The sequence below is a fragment of the Lineus longissimus genome, chromosome 1 (assembly GCF_910592395.1).
Source record: "Lineus longissimus chromosome 1, tnLinLong1.2, whole genome shotgun sequence".
NCBI classification, from domain to species: Eukaryota; Metazoa; Nemertea; class Pilidiophora; order Heteronemertea; family Lineidae; genus Lineus; species Lineus longissimus.
In genome coordinates, this window is record NC_088308.1 from 26,651,308 (window position 1) to 26,669,275 (window position 17,968).

The 17,968-nt window shown below is 41.0% G+C and overlaps 1 protein-coding gene across 3 annotated transcripts in view; it reads right to left on the reverse strand.

The window, feature by feature from the left end:
• The window catches only part of LOC135494959 (uncharacterized), a 48,840-nt gene that overhangs the window by 11,697 nt on the left and 19,175 nt on the right, over positions 1–17,968 (reverse strand). For 2 of the 3 annotated variants that reach the window (XM_064783332.1, XM_064783339.1), the window contains one exon: positions 701–798. In XM_064783332.1, coding sequence (XP_064639402.1) covers positions 701–798 — 98 coding nt within the window. Of the gene's footprint in view, positions 1–700; positions 799–5,520; positions 5,632–17,968 lie in introns of those variants that run through there. The other variant, XM_064783347.1, reaches the window with a different exon arrangement.

The following is a 17,968-nucleotide window of genomic DNA, read 5'->3' on the forward strand; positions in this document are numbered from 1 at the left end:
GTAGTTCAAATGGTACAATGTAAAGAGAAAACAGGCAAGCCAGAGTCAACAATTCGAATGTTCGAAATTCAAGATGGCTGCATGGGCAGAGGCAATTTTGAAAGGTAGACTAAACCTCATTTGGGACTATATCATATGATTTTCTGCAGGGTTAAAAAGACTGAAATTACATGTATCACCTCTGCAGACATATTGGCCTGGAAGGGGTTGGCCTGACTTAGGTGAAGTAAAGAGTATCTTAGTCCTTCCTCGCAGCAATGGTGTTTTTATACCTCCTTTGAACCGAAAGCTCAACAGCTGCCTCCCTCCAACCTATCCAAACACAGTCAGACGGACCAAAGCAACCACAATTTATCATCAACAGACACATTAATGGCATGATATACTGTGTTTTTTCATGAAAGGCACTCGACCGAAAATGACTTATGCAGTCTCGTAGGCATGCACTTCAGTTTCGAAACAGCTGCAATGTGTGTCCGTCTGTCTAGTCAATAAATTTCTATTTGTTCTTTGTGCTGACTAAATAAGTATCATTAGATTATTGGATGGTTCCATCAAAAAGTGTGTGGTTCTTGCTTTCCTTCTTTCCAAACAACCAGAATTGAAGACTTGGAGGGGCATCAGGGTATCTCATCGCTACACTATACCAATGGCAAGATTATCAGTAGGTTGACCATGTTTCCAATCTTTGCCTGCTTACCTTGCAACCCTCACAGGCCAACACACCATAATGTACTCCTGATGACTTGTCTCCACACACCAGACACTTCGGTACTAAAGCTGGCGGCCCGGCCTCGGCTGAAATGACATGAAGGAGAAATACATAAATATGGTGACAAGCAAAGCTTTTGATTTATAATGACTGGCAAATGGATGACTCTATGATTATATACTGCAGACACTGGAAAGGGCAGTCATCATGAAGTACTAGACAAGATATAGGAGAGAAATTTTAACGTTGTCCAGGACTAGCTTTCAAATGTTTAGGAGCTACGTCAAGTCTCAGTCCAGGCAATGTAGAGCAGTACTTAGCTACAGTCAGGTCCCCAACTTGAAAGTATTTTCAAGCATAAGATACAACCACGACCAGACTTTGCCAAATCCAAAGATAATTGCATGATAAGAAGGGACAGCCGCCTCCAGCTTTAACTCTATAACAAAGTCATTCTATTTCTAGGCTAATCAGCCACCTCAATCGAGCTGATAATCAGACATAACCAAACATTGTCAGCATCATTAATTACCAATATCCATGTTCAGAGGAAAACCAATATAAAGTAATACATTTTTCCAATTGAATTCCTTTTGAGAGGTGAGCCACCTGTCGATCGTGCCTCGGGCAGACGGTGAGATAAACCTTTCTTGACTATAGCTAAGAAAGGTTAACATCAAAGGAGGACACTTTCTAGAGAATTACACGCCCAGGGAAGTTGTCTAGTGCACAACGTTGACATTTGGTCTCAATCCATTAGATTTACCGCAAAAAAGAAAGATCACTTTGTTTTCAATCCAAAGTCAGTCTGCCCATTACAAACAGGTAGGCCTCTAAAGTGCAACAAATCACTCTCTCTCTCTCCAGAACAGAGGAAATCAACCAGAAGATCCAAACTACACGACCAGCGAGAAACGTTTTGGCATACGTTTGAGAGGACGCTGAATAGATCAAGCTCTGATCATGCTTGAGACGCATCTGATGAATAATTCGTCCAGGAATGAGTTATCTTGTTGGTTAGGGTCAATGGACTGGAAGTACTACAAGGAACAGGAGTACATGATATGAGCAGTTATGGTCCGGTATATTTTTTTCCAGATGTTTCCATGGTCAGGTGGAAAATGTACTGGCGGGCCATGGTAAACACAGCGACAAAGGACTACAACCAAGAGGTTCACTCGGGTCTTCCACCATCGCAGCATTTTGATCAAAACAACAGACTGACAGATAATTTGCTTTGACCTCGCCACAGCCTTGACCTTGAAGGTCACACTGCCTGGTGATTTTTTCATAAAAATACAACATCAAGTTTTTCAAGAAGATTCTTGAAAACCACCAGAAATTTAGCAGTTGAAATCATCTTTCACATCCAATGCCTCGGGCAAACGAGTATTCCACAGAAACAGGATACTCAGTCAGAACATTTTGAAATTAAATTAGTTTCAATTTGCACAAATAAAAGAAAGTTGCGATGAGAAATTGATCAAGCAAAATTTGATCTAATGTCATCAAATTAGTTGGTTGCCATGGAGATTTCTTCAAAACAACATGACAACTTAGAAAAATGGCCAGGGCCATTGTGCTCACCTCATGTGGAGGAAAGATGGATAAAGAGCATGGTATTGTGTCATGTAGTGTTAGGTTTGATGTAGGTCCAAGCAATTACAATTTCCCCAAAATGGCCAATTTACAGTACATTCGACCTCTGTGACCTTGAAAAGTAGGTCAAATCAAAGAAGACCCGGGTGACACATTGAATGGTTGTTAGAATTAGATGTACCTATGATATAAAATTGGTGCCAATCGGACAAGTCATTACTAGGAATAATGGCATTTTGAAGAATTTAGGATTTGGCCCCCTCCCTGGAGGCCAAACGGCAAATCAGATCGCACCAAACTTCAGTACCTGAGATCACCTGACCAAGGGGTACATGTGTACTTAATTTGTGATCAATAGTCATTGCAGTTAAGAAACGTGCCATAGTTACGGCCTGACGGCGAATTTACGCCATTTGACCTCTGTGACCTTGACAAGAAGGCCAAATTAAAAACCTGTGTGACATATACTGTATGGTGGTTAGATATACCCATGATATCAAATTGGTGGCAATCGGGCAAGAAGTTAAGGAATAATCACATTTTTAAGGTTTTTGGATTTTGCCCCCTGGTGGTCAAGTGGTGAATCATATTGGACCAAACTTCGGTCCCTGAGATCACCTGACTAAGGGGTAAATGTGTACCAAATTTGGTATCAATAGTCATTGCAGTTTAGAAACGTGCCATCGTTTCATCCTAACGGCCAATTTACACCATTTGACCTCTGTGACCTTGAAAAGGAGGTCAAATCAAAAACCCGGAGGATATATGATGCACCTTTGCTAGAAGTACCTACCATATTTTTTTCAAAATTTCCCGACTACTATTAAGGGAGATATTGCATATTTTCACTTTTAACGTTTGGCCCCCTGGTGGCCAAACCATGAAACGAATCGGACCGAAACTTGGTCTCCAAGGTGTCATTACATAAGGGTACATGTGTACCAAGTTTCAACTCAATAGCTCTAACAGTTACGAAACGTGCCCTGCTAACGGACGACGGACGACGACGACGACGACGACGACGACGACGACGACGACGACGACGACGGACGACGGACGCCACGGTATGGGATAAGCTCACCTCTGCTAAGAGGTGAGCTAAAAACTGACAAAAAAAGGCTGTTGATCTGATTTATTATGCGCAAAAAACCAGCAGGATTTTTGTCATTGTTCCTGATCTGCACTGATATCTACAGAAGAATCATTGTTAGTCTGGTCAAGATATCAACACCTTTGAAAACCTAGTCCAAAGAGCTGGCTAACCTGGGCAAATGGAGTCATGCCATGACAGCGCTTTCAAAAAGAAGAAAACATCAACCATATTCATATTCACATCGCATCTCGTATATCTTTTCAAGCTGGAAAAGCTAATAGGGTTGACACAAAAGGCCCTTTGTACCCTTGCACTTTTAGAAAGGTAAACAGGTTGTTTTCCTCTCTGTAGTCTGCACAAGGTTGATAACCTTTTAAATCATGAACCTGAAGAAGATGACTAATCATGTGGTATGCGTATCACTGATGCATTTCGTTACTTAGGTAATGAAATGTTGCAATAAAGAAATGTTGGAAACAAAAAGAACAGCAAAAATGTCATATCAAATGTACTTTTTGTAAATGTAGTGTAATTGAATGGGAGATACTAGTTACAGATGATCACAAAGGCCATAAAAACTGCACGCTCCCTCTAAAATCATGAGCAAGTCAGCAGAGGACACTGACTTTCAGACAATGAACTCACCGAATCAACCCCACCACCACCACCACACCAATTTCTCCCCATCCTAATAAAAACGGTTATGGCAATCTAGGTAGATTTGTGGCAGTCGATATTTTTTCTCCTGACAACAGAAGCCAGGCAGAAGAGTGATGATTGCCAGGGGCTCCCGTTCTAGCATATTAGGAGAATCGATCAGCGAACCACCTTGACATTGGAAGGAAGATAAAGGTCACTCTCATAGCGGGCATCATTGTTGCAGGATTGATAGTGACGGTTCAAAACCATTTACAGGGCTGTTATTGCTAATAGCTTCATTATTGACGGGTTTTCACAAGGGACTTGGAAATTTACTGAGGTAGACACGAGACGAATTGATATCGATAGACACAGCACAGTAAGGTTTCTTCTGAGGTTTCAACCAAGTGCACTGAACTTTCCTGAGGCTTCACCCGCGCCAGCAATGAACTGGTTACGAGAGCTCTTTCTTCTACCTTCCAAGTCTTCTAAAAAGTAACATGGCCCCTGACCAAGAGGCAGTGGGTCAGAATCCTTTTGCGATCCACACTGTTGCATCACTCATCCTCAGCTTTGAGTCCCATGGGCGGGAAGATTAATGGTGTCATGAAATCCGCCATTCTGGCTTTTAAGGCTAATAGTTCTAGATGGAGTTCTCACACTTCCTCGCATACTGATCATTAAATTGAATATCAGTAGCCCATCAATATTCATTGAGAACATCACCTTTGCATAATTGTCAATTGTTTGCATAATAACTGTAAACTGGGTTAGGAACCAGCTCCTGGTAGGCTACCCACCTGTGATCACAGACAGTGTCAAGGTGGACAACCTGATCATCGGGATGCCTCAGACTCGTGAAGCCAAATGTACCTTGAGGATATTTTTCAACATAAGGCAAGCCTCAAGAAAGGAGAAATCAACTGTGGAACAGTTCTTGACCTGCATTCAGGAATCAAGGGGGAATCATGTCAACAACCAAGATCCATGCCACTCAAAAACTACAATGATGTCAAGGTCGAATTAAGGAAATGTTACCCACAGGAACTAACATGGACAGACCTCAAATATTTGGAAATGGTCAGCCATGTCTACACAAGTCTGGCTTGTTTGACTGCCTCAAAATGGACCAAGATGTGACATTTCAGATGATATCACAATGGTGACATTATCAAGGTGACATTGACACACTGTTAAAGATGGACGTCCCAGTCAGTGGTGTCCTTCCTTGGACTATGACTGTCCACCATGCACAGCAAGTTGAAAATGATGGCCAGAGTTCTGAAAACTAGCTAACTTAACCAAGCAAACATGCTCCTCTATTACATTTTGTTAACAACTCAAAATGTGCCCCAAGTGCCAAAAGCTAACCTATCAAGTTTCATACCCATCATCACTGATTTCAAAACTTATCACAAACTGCAGCATGACAATGAATACCTGTGAAATACACGAAATTGGCAAACCATCAGCTTACCTGCGTTTGAGCAAGACAGTTCCCATTCCTGGACAGGCAGTTCCCCGGTGTCCGCCATTTTAGTGTCAGCGATTGAATCCAGTATGTTATATCAGACTGATCAAAGCCACCACAGGATAAGTTACTGTATGGAATCAGCCAACCTACACGAGTCTGATCGACTTCATATTCAATCTCTCACCTCAAGCGGATGATGCTGCCTGATATATTCTAGTATATGCAGCCTGGAGGCTCTTTCATATCCAGAGTAGCATTGTGAATTGTCGGGTATTGACCTCAGAAAAACTAGTTGTATATAGAAGAAACATACAACTCACATAATGTATTCCTGGCTGCAATGATGAGATCGTTGCCCTATAAATGAGATGCAGGCCTACTTTATGGACCACGTTTTCTGATTATCGTTTATTTGATGCCTAACCAATTCAGTGATATTACTAACATGTAGCATATCAAAGGAATGATGCCACATCCTTTTTTCTCGATAGAATGCGTGCAGTACAGTGCAGTATCGACTGAGCCGGAGCTTGAAAACTGTAATTCATGAATGACTGCAATGTGCAATATAAACGTGATCTATTGAGGATATTGAACTAACATTTTCTGGGAATATTGTCCGATGCAGGGGGAGGAGCATGTGGATGGCCCTGCTCATGACGGATAGTGTGGCTTACCTGCACTTCACTACTTTTGTACATAGCGCAGCACCAGAGATTTGCAAGAAGGGGATAGCACTACCGAAGCAACCAGACCCAGACCGGCCATCTGTTGATCAAGTATGTCAGGAAACAGGTTGATGGGCCATGGGGTTCTAGGTCAATGGTACTCCACATGAAAATTGGGTCAATGAACCTTAAGTTGCTGTTGATTGACTTCTGCTACTCAAATAGAAACCTGATCAACAATGCAGAAATTATTAAAGGATATCAGATGACAAATTATACATTTTGTAGGCAGGTGATTGAACTTAAGCCTTTCTACTTACGGCACAGCACTCTGGAGGTGGGTCTAGATGACTCTAATCTATGACCATCGCTTGTTAGGTACAACATCTGTTAGACCACCGCAGATCTCCAAAACATACATTATTTTAAAACACCATTATCAAGTTTTCGAACAAATTCACCAAACTGAGATTTGTTCATACAATCGAAAGTACACGACACACTCCACATCCAATTTGAAGAAGGAATAGCATCCCTAGCTGTCACACAGCAGACAAAAAAACCACGTACCATCCTCTGTGAAGTAATAGGCCCCAACTATCAAATCTCGATCAATCATGTCATTACTAGCGATCGTAATTACCAACAGAAAAGCAACCTAAGCTGGATGGGGAAAAGAAGGAGAGCCTTGATAAGAAATGGAGATGAAAGCAACAGTTTTTTCTTTGCTTTGCTGCAGGGTAATAGTTTCTACATTGCTTTCTGTTGCACTATCGATTTCCTGTAAAACACTGCTCCAGTCCAATACAGTTCAGTTCATTGCTTCTTAAGTTAGGATAACTGTAGCCCAGCTATACCGACTGAGGCCGACCAACTTCAATCAAATGACCTTGGTTACAAATACCCAAGGTCACACTCATGACCTTGGCTACAAACCTCCAACAGTGAGTCCAAGGTCACTTCCAAATAATCAAAACAAATCTGACCGCCTTCTTGGCATTAACTGCCTACCTTCCATTACCACAATGAGTCATCTATCACTCATAAGAGGCACACTCTCAACGAAAAGGAGAATGGAAAATTGACAATCACGGTGCAACTAGAGACTTGCAAATTACATTTTCTGGAAACCATGGTAACAAAAGATTACCTTAATCAAACCTAACACTTCTAAACTGCATCATAACTGCCATGAGCAATGAATTCAAAAGCCGGTCTAATTGGTAGTTAAGGACTCTATCCGACCACCACAGACATGCTGAGCGTGGAATGTTTTTTATGTAATAACTTGTACAGAATTAATTTCGCTCAGCACATACTGTAGTGTACAGTCAACTGGTCATCTACTCTTCACATGCAGATATCATGTGGATAGGCAGAGATATGAGCTTCTGTGTAGGCTTCAGTCACTCATTGATATGATACCAATGATATCTTTAGGCCTATGGTGGGCCTAAGGCCGAAGTTACATAGACCTCATTCGTTCATTTCCCAGGACTCATTTTCCCCTTTTGCTTTCGTTCCCCTGTAAAAAGCACGGCCTTGTGGCGTGCATTCACCGAGGAATGAAAGAAAAACCTGGAAAGTGACTCGTGGTAAATGAACGAATGAAGTCTATGTAACTTCGGCCTAATGCATGCTCAGTCAGCTCATCATGTTGAAGGCAAAAAGAAGCACTGAATTTAAATCAAGCGTTGATAAATTATGAGACTTGAATCGCGCTACATCAAACTGCTTTCAGTTGCTCAATTGCTTCATATTATTACATGTGATACCCCAAGCTATGGTCACCACTTCGTAACAAGAAGATATTCCAGCCAAATCACGCCTTGAGCAGATATCGTAGCTGACAATGACAAAGAGAGACGAAGGAAGCAAATGCAATATGCCTTCAGCTACAAAATCCTAGCTTAACAATGACAGAGAAGTCACTGTCCTATTGATTAATAACACAATTAGCATTAGATATTGGACTGCTGTTTGCCAAGCAGATGATTGATGTGAAGGGGACCGACAAATATCCGTAAATCTGCCGATTGTCAGTCTATTCAGCTTTTGACTCCCATACTGAATAATTGGGAAGCAGATCAATCAAATTGAAAGACTAATCATTATCAGAAGCTCAGTAAGTCTGGCAGCGAGGTCATTCACCTGATAGACAGCCGCTAGAACAGAGCTGAATATTCAGCAAGCTTGGCCCAATGTTTTGGAGGAACCCAAGTGCATTTTCTCATCACACATTCTGATGAATTCTAGTCATTTTGGCCAAGAACCAGGCCGGATACAGGAAAATCTTCGATCAATGTGTTAGGCAATCCTCAAGAGAAAGCTGGCGAGACAGAAAACAAAATGGGAATGTTTTCCACGAAAACAATCCTAATCCATCATTTCATAAATCTTCTCAATGGGGTATGACTCAGCACTGGCTATATACATAACTTACTGAGGCAACTGTCACAATGCAAAGCTACCAGATCCATTCAGTATGATCTACTTTATGATATATTTTATTCTTCTGGAACAAAACACACAGCTTGAATTGGTCTGGAATCCAAAAGCTGTTGTCCTTCAAACGTCATAGCTCTTTCTGTTAGTCACGTTCTGTTTGAATGCTGCTGGAAAATACAACGGTATTTACTGAAGCAATACTCGTAATGCAGTAAGATTTACTATAAAAGAAACACACAGCCATTCGTGTATGCCTAATGCAAGAATATGAATGTTTCAAGAACTATCAGCAATGCTAGGCCATTACCTCAAGGCCAACAACATATCCTCAAGATCATCAAGGTCATCAACCTAATGGCCAACCACCTCTGCTCAAAGCCACCTTCCTTTGCGGCCAACCACTTCTCTTCAGGGCAAACCACCTAACCCTTGAGGCCAATCGCCTGCCCTTGTCATGCTTGTGGTTAACAACCTCTCCCCAGGGCCAACTACCTGTTCACAAGACCAACAACCTTTTCACAAGGCCAACCACCTCTCCTTCATATCAACCATCTCTCCTTATATTAGGTGAGCGAATTCCTCCCTTGGTACTCCAACCTTGACCTTGGAGCCACTTACACCTATTCTCCCCAAGCAACCACCTCTCTTTGTTGACGTTATTGACTGTTACATCTGGGACCAACCTGCCTTTCTTTCTCTTGGTTTGGCTAACATGATGACATGCCCATGAAAGCTGGCCAGGACTAAGCAATATCATGCTTTCATTCACTGTTGGTATGAACAAATATGCAATGAAAGACGATATCTTGATGTTTTCTCCAATATATATCCCAGGCACCAAGAATTAACAAAGACTACTCTATCAATTCTTGCAGCTCCTAATGTTTACAAACGTGAATGACTTGTACACTTACCAAGCAGATCATTTCAGGAGAAAGTACTCAGGTGATAAAGCAATATGAAATAGATAATTTAAAAGCTTTCAAGCTCCTTGCCGGTGAGCAGTAACCAGACACAGACATGACCAAGGTATAAAATGTCGCCTTTTGGCAGAGCGAAAACATAACTGTTCTTCCAATGACATTGCCCTGACTTGGGTTCGAATAGAACTATTGCCAAATGACACCGTGGTACTCCATTTTATCATAAATCAAAATAATTTGTGGCATTATATCCTGGCGTAAATTGTGCTAAACTGACATCATGAGCTGATAGCTCATGACCACAACAGCACTAGACTACATGGTCGGACATCCTGGTTATAAACCATGGGATCACCAGCCAAATGCTAAGAGGATAGTCATGGCTGGACTCAGAAACTTTTTCCGAATTGGAATCCCCAACAATCATTAATCACACTAAAATAGTATAATGTCTTAATTAATCGAATAAAAAAACCATTTTACACAATATTCATGAGATACATCATTTCAGTAAGTTATATCAGCAGTGTAAGAAGGAAGATAATAGTGCATGTAATGCACAAGTGTTGAGAAGTCAATGACTTTCAATAGTGGGGAGATATTTGTGTCCATAGACAGGGATAAGTCGCTGACACGGACTTAACAAGCCCATGAAAATGTCACTGTCCACAACAGTATACATGTATATTAGCGAGCTATTAGTCAATATAAGAGCGTTATACGCCTGCATATAAGAGGACAATGAACCTTTTGCGGCCAATATGCATCAAATCGGTGCTTAATAGTATAGTTCTCTATCTTTTGGTGATATACCTTTGTCTTTTGGCGTTAAGGTTTTCCTGGAAAGATAGCCCTCGAGTCAGCCACCTGCTTTTCAGGTGCCTCACTCAATTACCAGGTAGACCCATGGTGCATTTTTTCCTTCAAAATTCCACCTGTCCTAGATATTTCTGTTTTTCCTGACCTCAATATCATTTTGCCGCCTAAGCAAATACACAGAAGCTAACTACAAATTGATTCTCAGAAGACTTCGGTAAAAACCCAATTTATGGCAACTGAGGATTCCTAGTAGCCTGAAGTGATTCATTCTGTGTGAGTCAATGAATATAAATGCCTCGATTGCCAGTGTAAAAGAAGGAAAATGAATTCCACCATCAGTGTGAGGACATGACTTTTTATCTGCCTGAATACGAAAAAGACACACTGGTCATCGTAGAGTTCCGCCCAGGCACCTGAGTTGAATGGTGATCGAATAGGCAAACTTGGTTTTACACTATCAAAGGTCACGCAAGCCAAGATGAATGCAGCTGTTGTTGATGTCACAGTGTGCAACAATAGAGACAGAATTTGCATGTTGGAGCCACGTCTGGCCACTTTATGCCGCATATCCACACAACGTTTGCTATCGGTGTTTCTCCTTGTTATGTGTTCTTCCTTCAGCCCAAAAAAAACATCATCAGCCCCAAAAATTCAACTCTGAAGGATGAAAAAATTTCTGAGTCCAAATATTTTTTTCACTTTTTTTTCCGCTCAAAATGAAGAAACATCATCAACCCCAAAAAATTTTGAAACTTTTTCAGAATTTTGAACTTGTAAAAAATTTCAAATCTGAAGGATGAGAAAATTTCTAAGTCCAAATATTTACCTTAGACTAACTCAACTGGTTTTCAGCCAAGACAAGGGTACAGAAGGAGAAGCACACTGGGCTATAGTACATTAAGAGTACATTAGGCGTAATGTTTTATGGATGGTTTCGAATGACATCAACCCCTCAGGTTGATTTAGGAGGCAATTTTATTTGAATGGTAGTAAAACTAGTCCTTAAGACCATGTTTTAGTCAAAATAATAATTGATGGTCATCATAAAGAATAGGTTGTTCTCCATATTTCTTGCACTATTTTTCTCTTGATTAACAGGCTCTTGATCCACATAGCAGAATGAAAGATTTCTGCCAGTTTCTAGCGACTCATTTGCAACATTTGTTGAGCATCTGTGTTTGCTCTGTTCAATCAATAATTTTGTACTATATCATGATTTAGTGTCAAATTAACCTGATTAGAAGCATACTCAATGAATAATTCACAATATGCCATTTTATAGGGAAGTCATTAATCATTAATAATATGGTATATCGGTAAAGCCAATTAAAACTGCCAAAGACACTTGTTTATCTCAAACACATAATTATCAACAATAGGTCTCAAGAGGGGAAATCGCTGTACTGATTGAGTGAAGGGGATCACACTGATCGGACCATTCACTCACTTTGCTTTTGGCCAATGACCTCACAAGGATGCCCATCAAACATTTTAACTTTTCTTATTCCACCAAAGAAGTCCTCTCGGTTGCTGAAGATAACTGCACCATAGAATCTCGAAGAAATGAGGCAGGTAATTGACACAAAAAGATGGGAACAGTATAATGAAGTCAAGCATGCTACAATCGATGCTATGGAATGAAGTCAAGCCGCCTTGATACATATCATTGAAGTACCAGGAAAACTACTTCCTAAATCTGACAACTTTTAAACAGCTTCAGCACATAAAGTTGGTTGAAGAGAGCAGAACAGAACTGCTTGAAGTACAACTGATCCTTGATTATTGAACACTTTTCATCCTTTTCAACCAATTTCAAATATCACAAGAGAAAATGGCATAACACATCTGATAATAATGTAAGCTGAATCACTCAATTTAGAGAAAATATTCTGGATCAAGTCTCTCTGGCCCAGTTTCTCTATCAGCATTCAAGAGACAACTAATGCTAGCATTTTCTCGACTCCTCTTGACACAGAGAGAGTGCAAAGTCCCTTTTGATGAGTTCCTGCTGTTATAATCATGGGCATTTGGATTTACTGGGGTGAGATACTCCTTCCGTACCAACACTGAACATGCACTATGAACTAGATGAACCCACCGGAAATGTCAAGGGAGACATGCTAATGAATAGAATCATTATTATAATGGGAATGCACCAGACAACACCTCGATGTCCATATTGACATCCTCACAGAAGAGCCTGTCTGACAAAAGTAGAAAATGCAATGTTCTCATTGACTGTCTGCATCTTTTGACACATAAATCACCAGCTGACTTTTCTGTGCAATCATTCCCGAGGCATTGCAATGTAGCAACAGCATAATAATGGACAATCATACATGTACTGCCACACGTCTAATAAAGTTTATGGCTGACATCTCTGTCCCACGTCTCAACATGAACATTCTTTTTATACAAACCAGTTCCGATGAGTTGAAAATTGAAATTGATCAGTTAAAAGCATTTTCATGTTCCAATACTTGTCAGACTAAATTAGATGTCATGGTTTTAGCAAATGCCCTCAGATGAAGAAACTACATGTACAGCAGCAATCATGGAATCTTTAAAATATTTTCAACTTACATTAAAGGGGATAAGCGAGGACATTTCATGTTCTTAATAGCTGCGCTTACACCACGAAATATTGGTGGACCAATTGCACTTACACCACCACATTGCCGCGACAAATTGGTTCGGCAATCCATTGCCGATACAAATTGCCGAGCGAATTTGTCCCACCAAGCTTGATGGTCCAAATTCGCCCGGCTTGTTAAAAGCTCGGCTTTGTCGTGGTGTAAGCGCAAATGGATCGGCAATTAGCTAGTTAGATGGTTCGGCTCCAGGCGGCGCTTTCGAAATGGCGCTTTCTGCCTAGGCTTTCTGCGTTCTGCTTATTGTTTGCGCGCCATCTGTAGCCGGATTTTATAACTAGCTACAGCGCTGGTGTAAGCGCTTGGTGGATTTTCGATGGTGCGGCATTGGTTCCCGAACCAAGATTGGTGGTCCATTTTCAGGTGGTGTAAGTGCGGCTATAATCTCACTAATGTCAAAGGCATGTAACTTATCCCCCATATATTGAGCAGAACAAAATTTTCTTAAAATGTCATCGGTATATTATTGCAAACCCTCAATCCACAAGCTACCTATCAGAATAGATCAAGTTCATTGTGAAGTTTCTATTGAAAGCAATATCAGTGAAGTGAAAATGTTAAAGGTAGGTTTGATATGACTGCTCAAGGTGACCACATCTTTCCTACAACTGACATATTAGTAAAAGAAAACTTGACATTTATTTCACAAAATGTCAGGTCTCATGACATTATTCACTGAAGTCTGAGTTAACATCAGTCATACTGCCAAGTGTTCTTCAGCTCTATAACATTTTTCACTTTGACTATACATCACAAAGCTACAAATTTGATAGGTCATATTGATTGCATTGGCCCATCCCACAGAAGTGAACTTATCAGCCTTTTACATGAAGAGAAGTAGAGAAGTAGGCCACTTGCTTTGACAAGCAATAGCGACAGATGTATCATTTTTCATATTTCAATAACCGGCCTGGTGGTTACAGCATTCACCAAGTCTGGATTATCCAAAGACGTAGTGAATGGAGCATTCTATTTTGGAGTTGGTCACCAAAAAACCTTCTCTGCCATCTCCATCATAACACCAGCAGCAGATTACCAGCAATCGACTGCGGAAAACACCAGGGTCATTGCCCTTCTTCTAAGAGAACAACAATAGGCCCATACAAAGGACAAGAAGCTCCCATGCGACATGATGAACTTTACACCAGAATTTAGTCTAAGACCTAAAAGTGCCCTCCACAGCAACAACCTCAGTGCCATTGCCCTTTTGACAACACAGACTGGGAGAAGAGCAATATGCAAAAGGGGCAAGGAACTCTCCACGGACATGATAAACATGACGATGATTTGTTCCTTTACCAGAGTTACCATTCTTGTCTAACTTAGCACCTATTTATATTTAGTAAATACATTGATCATCCCTGCAAAATGTGCAAATTACTTCTGCAACCAAGGATGTTTGCCCGGCAAGTGACCTCCCAGTAACCACCAGATTTAATCCTGTCATGGAAAGTGCACACAGAGTTCACAACGCTTACCAAAGTAACCACAGCGGGAACCCTTCTAGACTCCAAAGTCATGATCAGAGTCATTGATCACTCGTTTAGTATTTCGGATAAGAATATTCCGAGGGGATAAGAAAGTCAGTTAGATTCTTATCTATCAATTGGGGTGTAGGTGATTGAAGTTGGAATTGCCATGCTGCATAGTTGTGCATTTCATCAGGAAACACCAAATAGCTGAAGACCAAACTACCAGACTGTGCTGCAAGCCCTTCCCTGTCACCTCACAACCGCAACATATGCATGCAACGGTCAAGATCTTGTATTCAAAATAGGTAACTGCTGCTGAGCCATCTGATCAACAACATTTGACATTCCACAGTTCAATCAGCAGTAAACAGACACACCCCTGGTAGGCACCATGTCTTGATCTGATACCTGTCCTGCCATTAGTCAAGAAAGGGCTGAATCTACTGAATTAATCTGACACGGGCAGACTGTCAAACTGCCCAGGACAACATGTGATCAATTTCTCATTTTGCCCAATGTTGTGATAAGATCAATCTTGAGCAGAGGCCACAAAACGACAATCTGTCAAGGATCTCAACATAAAGCACCTCGAGCACGCAATTAGCTTCTTCTTTATGCCATGGTAATGTTTCGGCTTGAGTCAGAACATCAAGGTTCACTTGGAAGAAGCTGAAGAGGCTGACCAACCAAGATAAGACGCAAGTTCTCTGAAGAAATTCCATGCCTCTTCATCCATGGAGCCAAACAAACCTTCTGGGGAGAGAAAACAGACACCCAGGCACAGTGTGGTCACCATGACTTGATTGACTACTTTCTGGTCTGATGGAAAGGTTCTAAACTACAGGCTTGAGGAGCCAAGCAAGGAAGACCAAGTGAGGTCCGCCTGTTTCTTGACTAACACAGAGCTGAATATTACTGATACCACCAAGAAGAATAGAATACCACAGAAAACCGACAACAAACAAACTCATGACACTAAAGTGCATTCTCTGGTAAATCGATCTGCTCCCCGACTTCCACCTTTGTCATCTACCCGAGGCTGAGACTAATGACCCCCACCCCCCACATGATAAAGGTACACTCGTACCCTAATGCAGCTAACATAAATTTATGAGGTTAACATTGGTAATGCAAACTCCACATCAAATGTAATTAATCACCGCTAATTAGATGGTTGATTATTAAAGGCAATTATTTACCACAGCTAACCGACCATTAAGGACACGGCTCAGCATTACAAAAACCCTTAGTGGCTAGTCTCGTGAAAGTGCTAAACCTTCGGTCCAGGGCAGTCAGTATTGATTGAATTAGATCTTTATTCGCGAACATGGATCATATTGCTTTTATCCTAACAGAAGGATGTTTGCATCCGTCTTAATAATTCCAATACCCGACAGAATATGAGGTCAATGCTCGGGGACAAGAATGTCATGCTGCACCAGCTAACGTCATTGCACTTCGCTCATTCTCCCCTGTGTCGTTACTGAGTGACATTACGGTTTGATCGGATTACGGGAGACAAGCGCTTGTTTGTGAATAATCATGTGGGAAGGTCAAGGTCACGTGTTTGAATGGGTAAAGCAAGAAGATTGAGAAAAATGATAATATTACATCAAAGAAATAAGCCGTAAAAAAGCGAGATTAGTCACTCGGGAGATGCTATTCATTCCTCCGCACAGACGAGGAAGCTAAGAAATCAAATATGTGTCCGCTACAAATATCATCTGCTCCCTCGTCGAAAGCCATACAAACGTGGTCACCATTTCTCCGTAACGATTATCAGAGAGGCGAAATTTTTAGCGCTAGAAAAGCAATTAATTTGTGATGTATTGATAAGAGAGTTAGCACGCGGTTGGTTGCCTATTCTGTCAAAATGTTGTTCCTGGAAAAGGATTTGCTTGGGGGTCTTATTTTCTCTGATATTGAACTTCAAAACCTGAGCCAGCATCCTAAGGATACAAGAAGAAGAAGCTTCAATCTCAACTAAGACGTTTTACACATTTTGCTTTAACAATGATGTCGAAGCTTGACATTTATGGTTACAATATATATAGACCATCAAACAATGCATTGATGCAAATGTGTACATACCTGTTAAATGAATGTTTCATAGTTTTTTTGAAGATGTCATCAGGTTGGAGAAAAATGCAAAGAGAAAGAAGGAAATAATGCATTAGTTTAAAATAACATCACGTGTTTCAATCAGATTTTAAAAGTTTACATCTGAAAAAGAACGCCCCAAAAGAAATTTACTGACTGTGTATGGTGTACAAGTCGCAGGTGTTTACAAGATGAAAATCAATTTGCTTTATTTGCCTTTGTGGTACTGAAGGTTTACAAGAAACTTTGGGTGAAATAAAGATATTGCTCCAACCCCTTTAAACTAACTGGAGTTCCAGGGGTGCTGATCTTCACCGATAGTGCCCAAATTGGTTTTCATGCTTCTCTTTTTGCACGCTCCCCTAAGACAGGGGACAGCACCTGACTTCCACCCTCTCTCCCAATCAGAGAGAGTGTTCACCCTTCGCGTGACTGCTTGGGCTCTATCAGCAGGTTAATGAGGCATTAGGCAGACTCCCGAGCATTGTTATTAAAGCTGGCACTATGGTGAGATTATCGAGCAATAAGGCGGAGACAATCGATCATGATAGATGCTTTCATGGATGGCCAATCTCGCAGTGGTCACATTAGGCTGCAATCATCCCTCATCAACCATAAAGTAACATGGTCACGGCCAACATGGGATGTCAGCTCATCAGGTGGTGCACCACCAAATGTTTCCAGTGAAATCGAAAGCCGGGTTTACATACCATTCATTGTCACTTGTCACAGTTCATGTGTCACACGTCACATTATGAAGTGGTTAATAAATCAGCAATCCACCAAGTTACCCTTTGCCACTTTGCAATTGCATCAGGCAACAACTTTTCCGCGATAAAGATCATCCCATGTTCTTAATCTGAAAATGTTGCCAGTTGTACCGCTTATGTTATAAAGCAGGTGAACTCTCACACCTGAGCAAATATCTTTCATTGATTGAAATCCCTGGTGTTTGCTGCCCACTTGCTGACAAGGCAAATCAGTACAGATGAAGTAAATTCTATTTTAGATTTCCACATCTTTCCAGTTCCATTCCAACGCGCACTCAACATTCATTAGGAAAGACCTTCTTGTTAGGGTTTTAGATCAAAAAACACAAGTATCCTCGAGATAAATTGACAGAATTTGTTGTGTTATCGATTTTGCAGCATGGCCTTGAAATTCAATACATGGCACATGGAAACATTGTCAACATTGACAGAGCTACCACTTCTGACAACAGGGAATTAAAGTGATATCACGGGCCAATTTTCTGAGGTCAAGGTGACTTCAATCTATTGATATTATAAAGCTGCCATACACAGGAACCATCTGATTGTACCAGAACACAATTTGCCTCCAACAGAATTGCAACATTTTGGCCCAAAAGC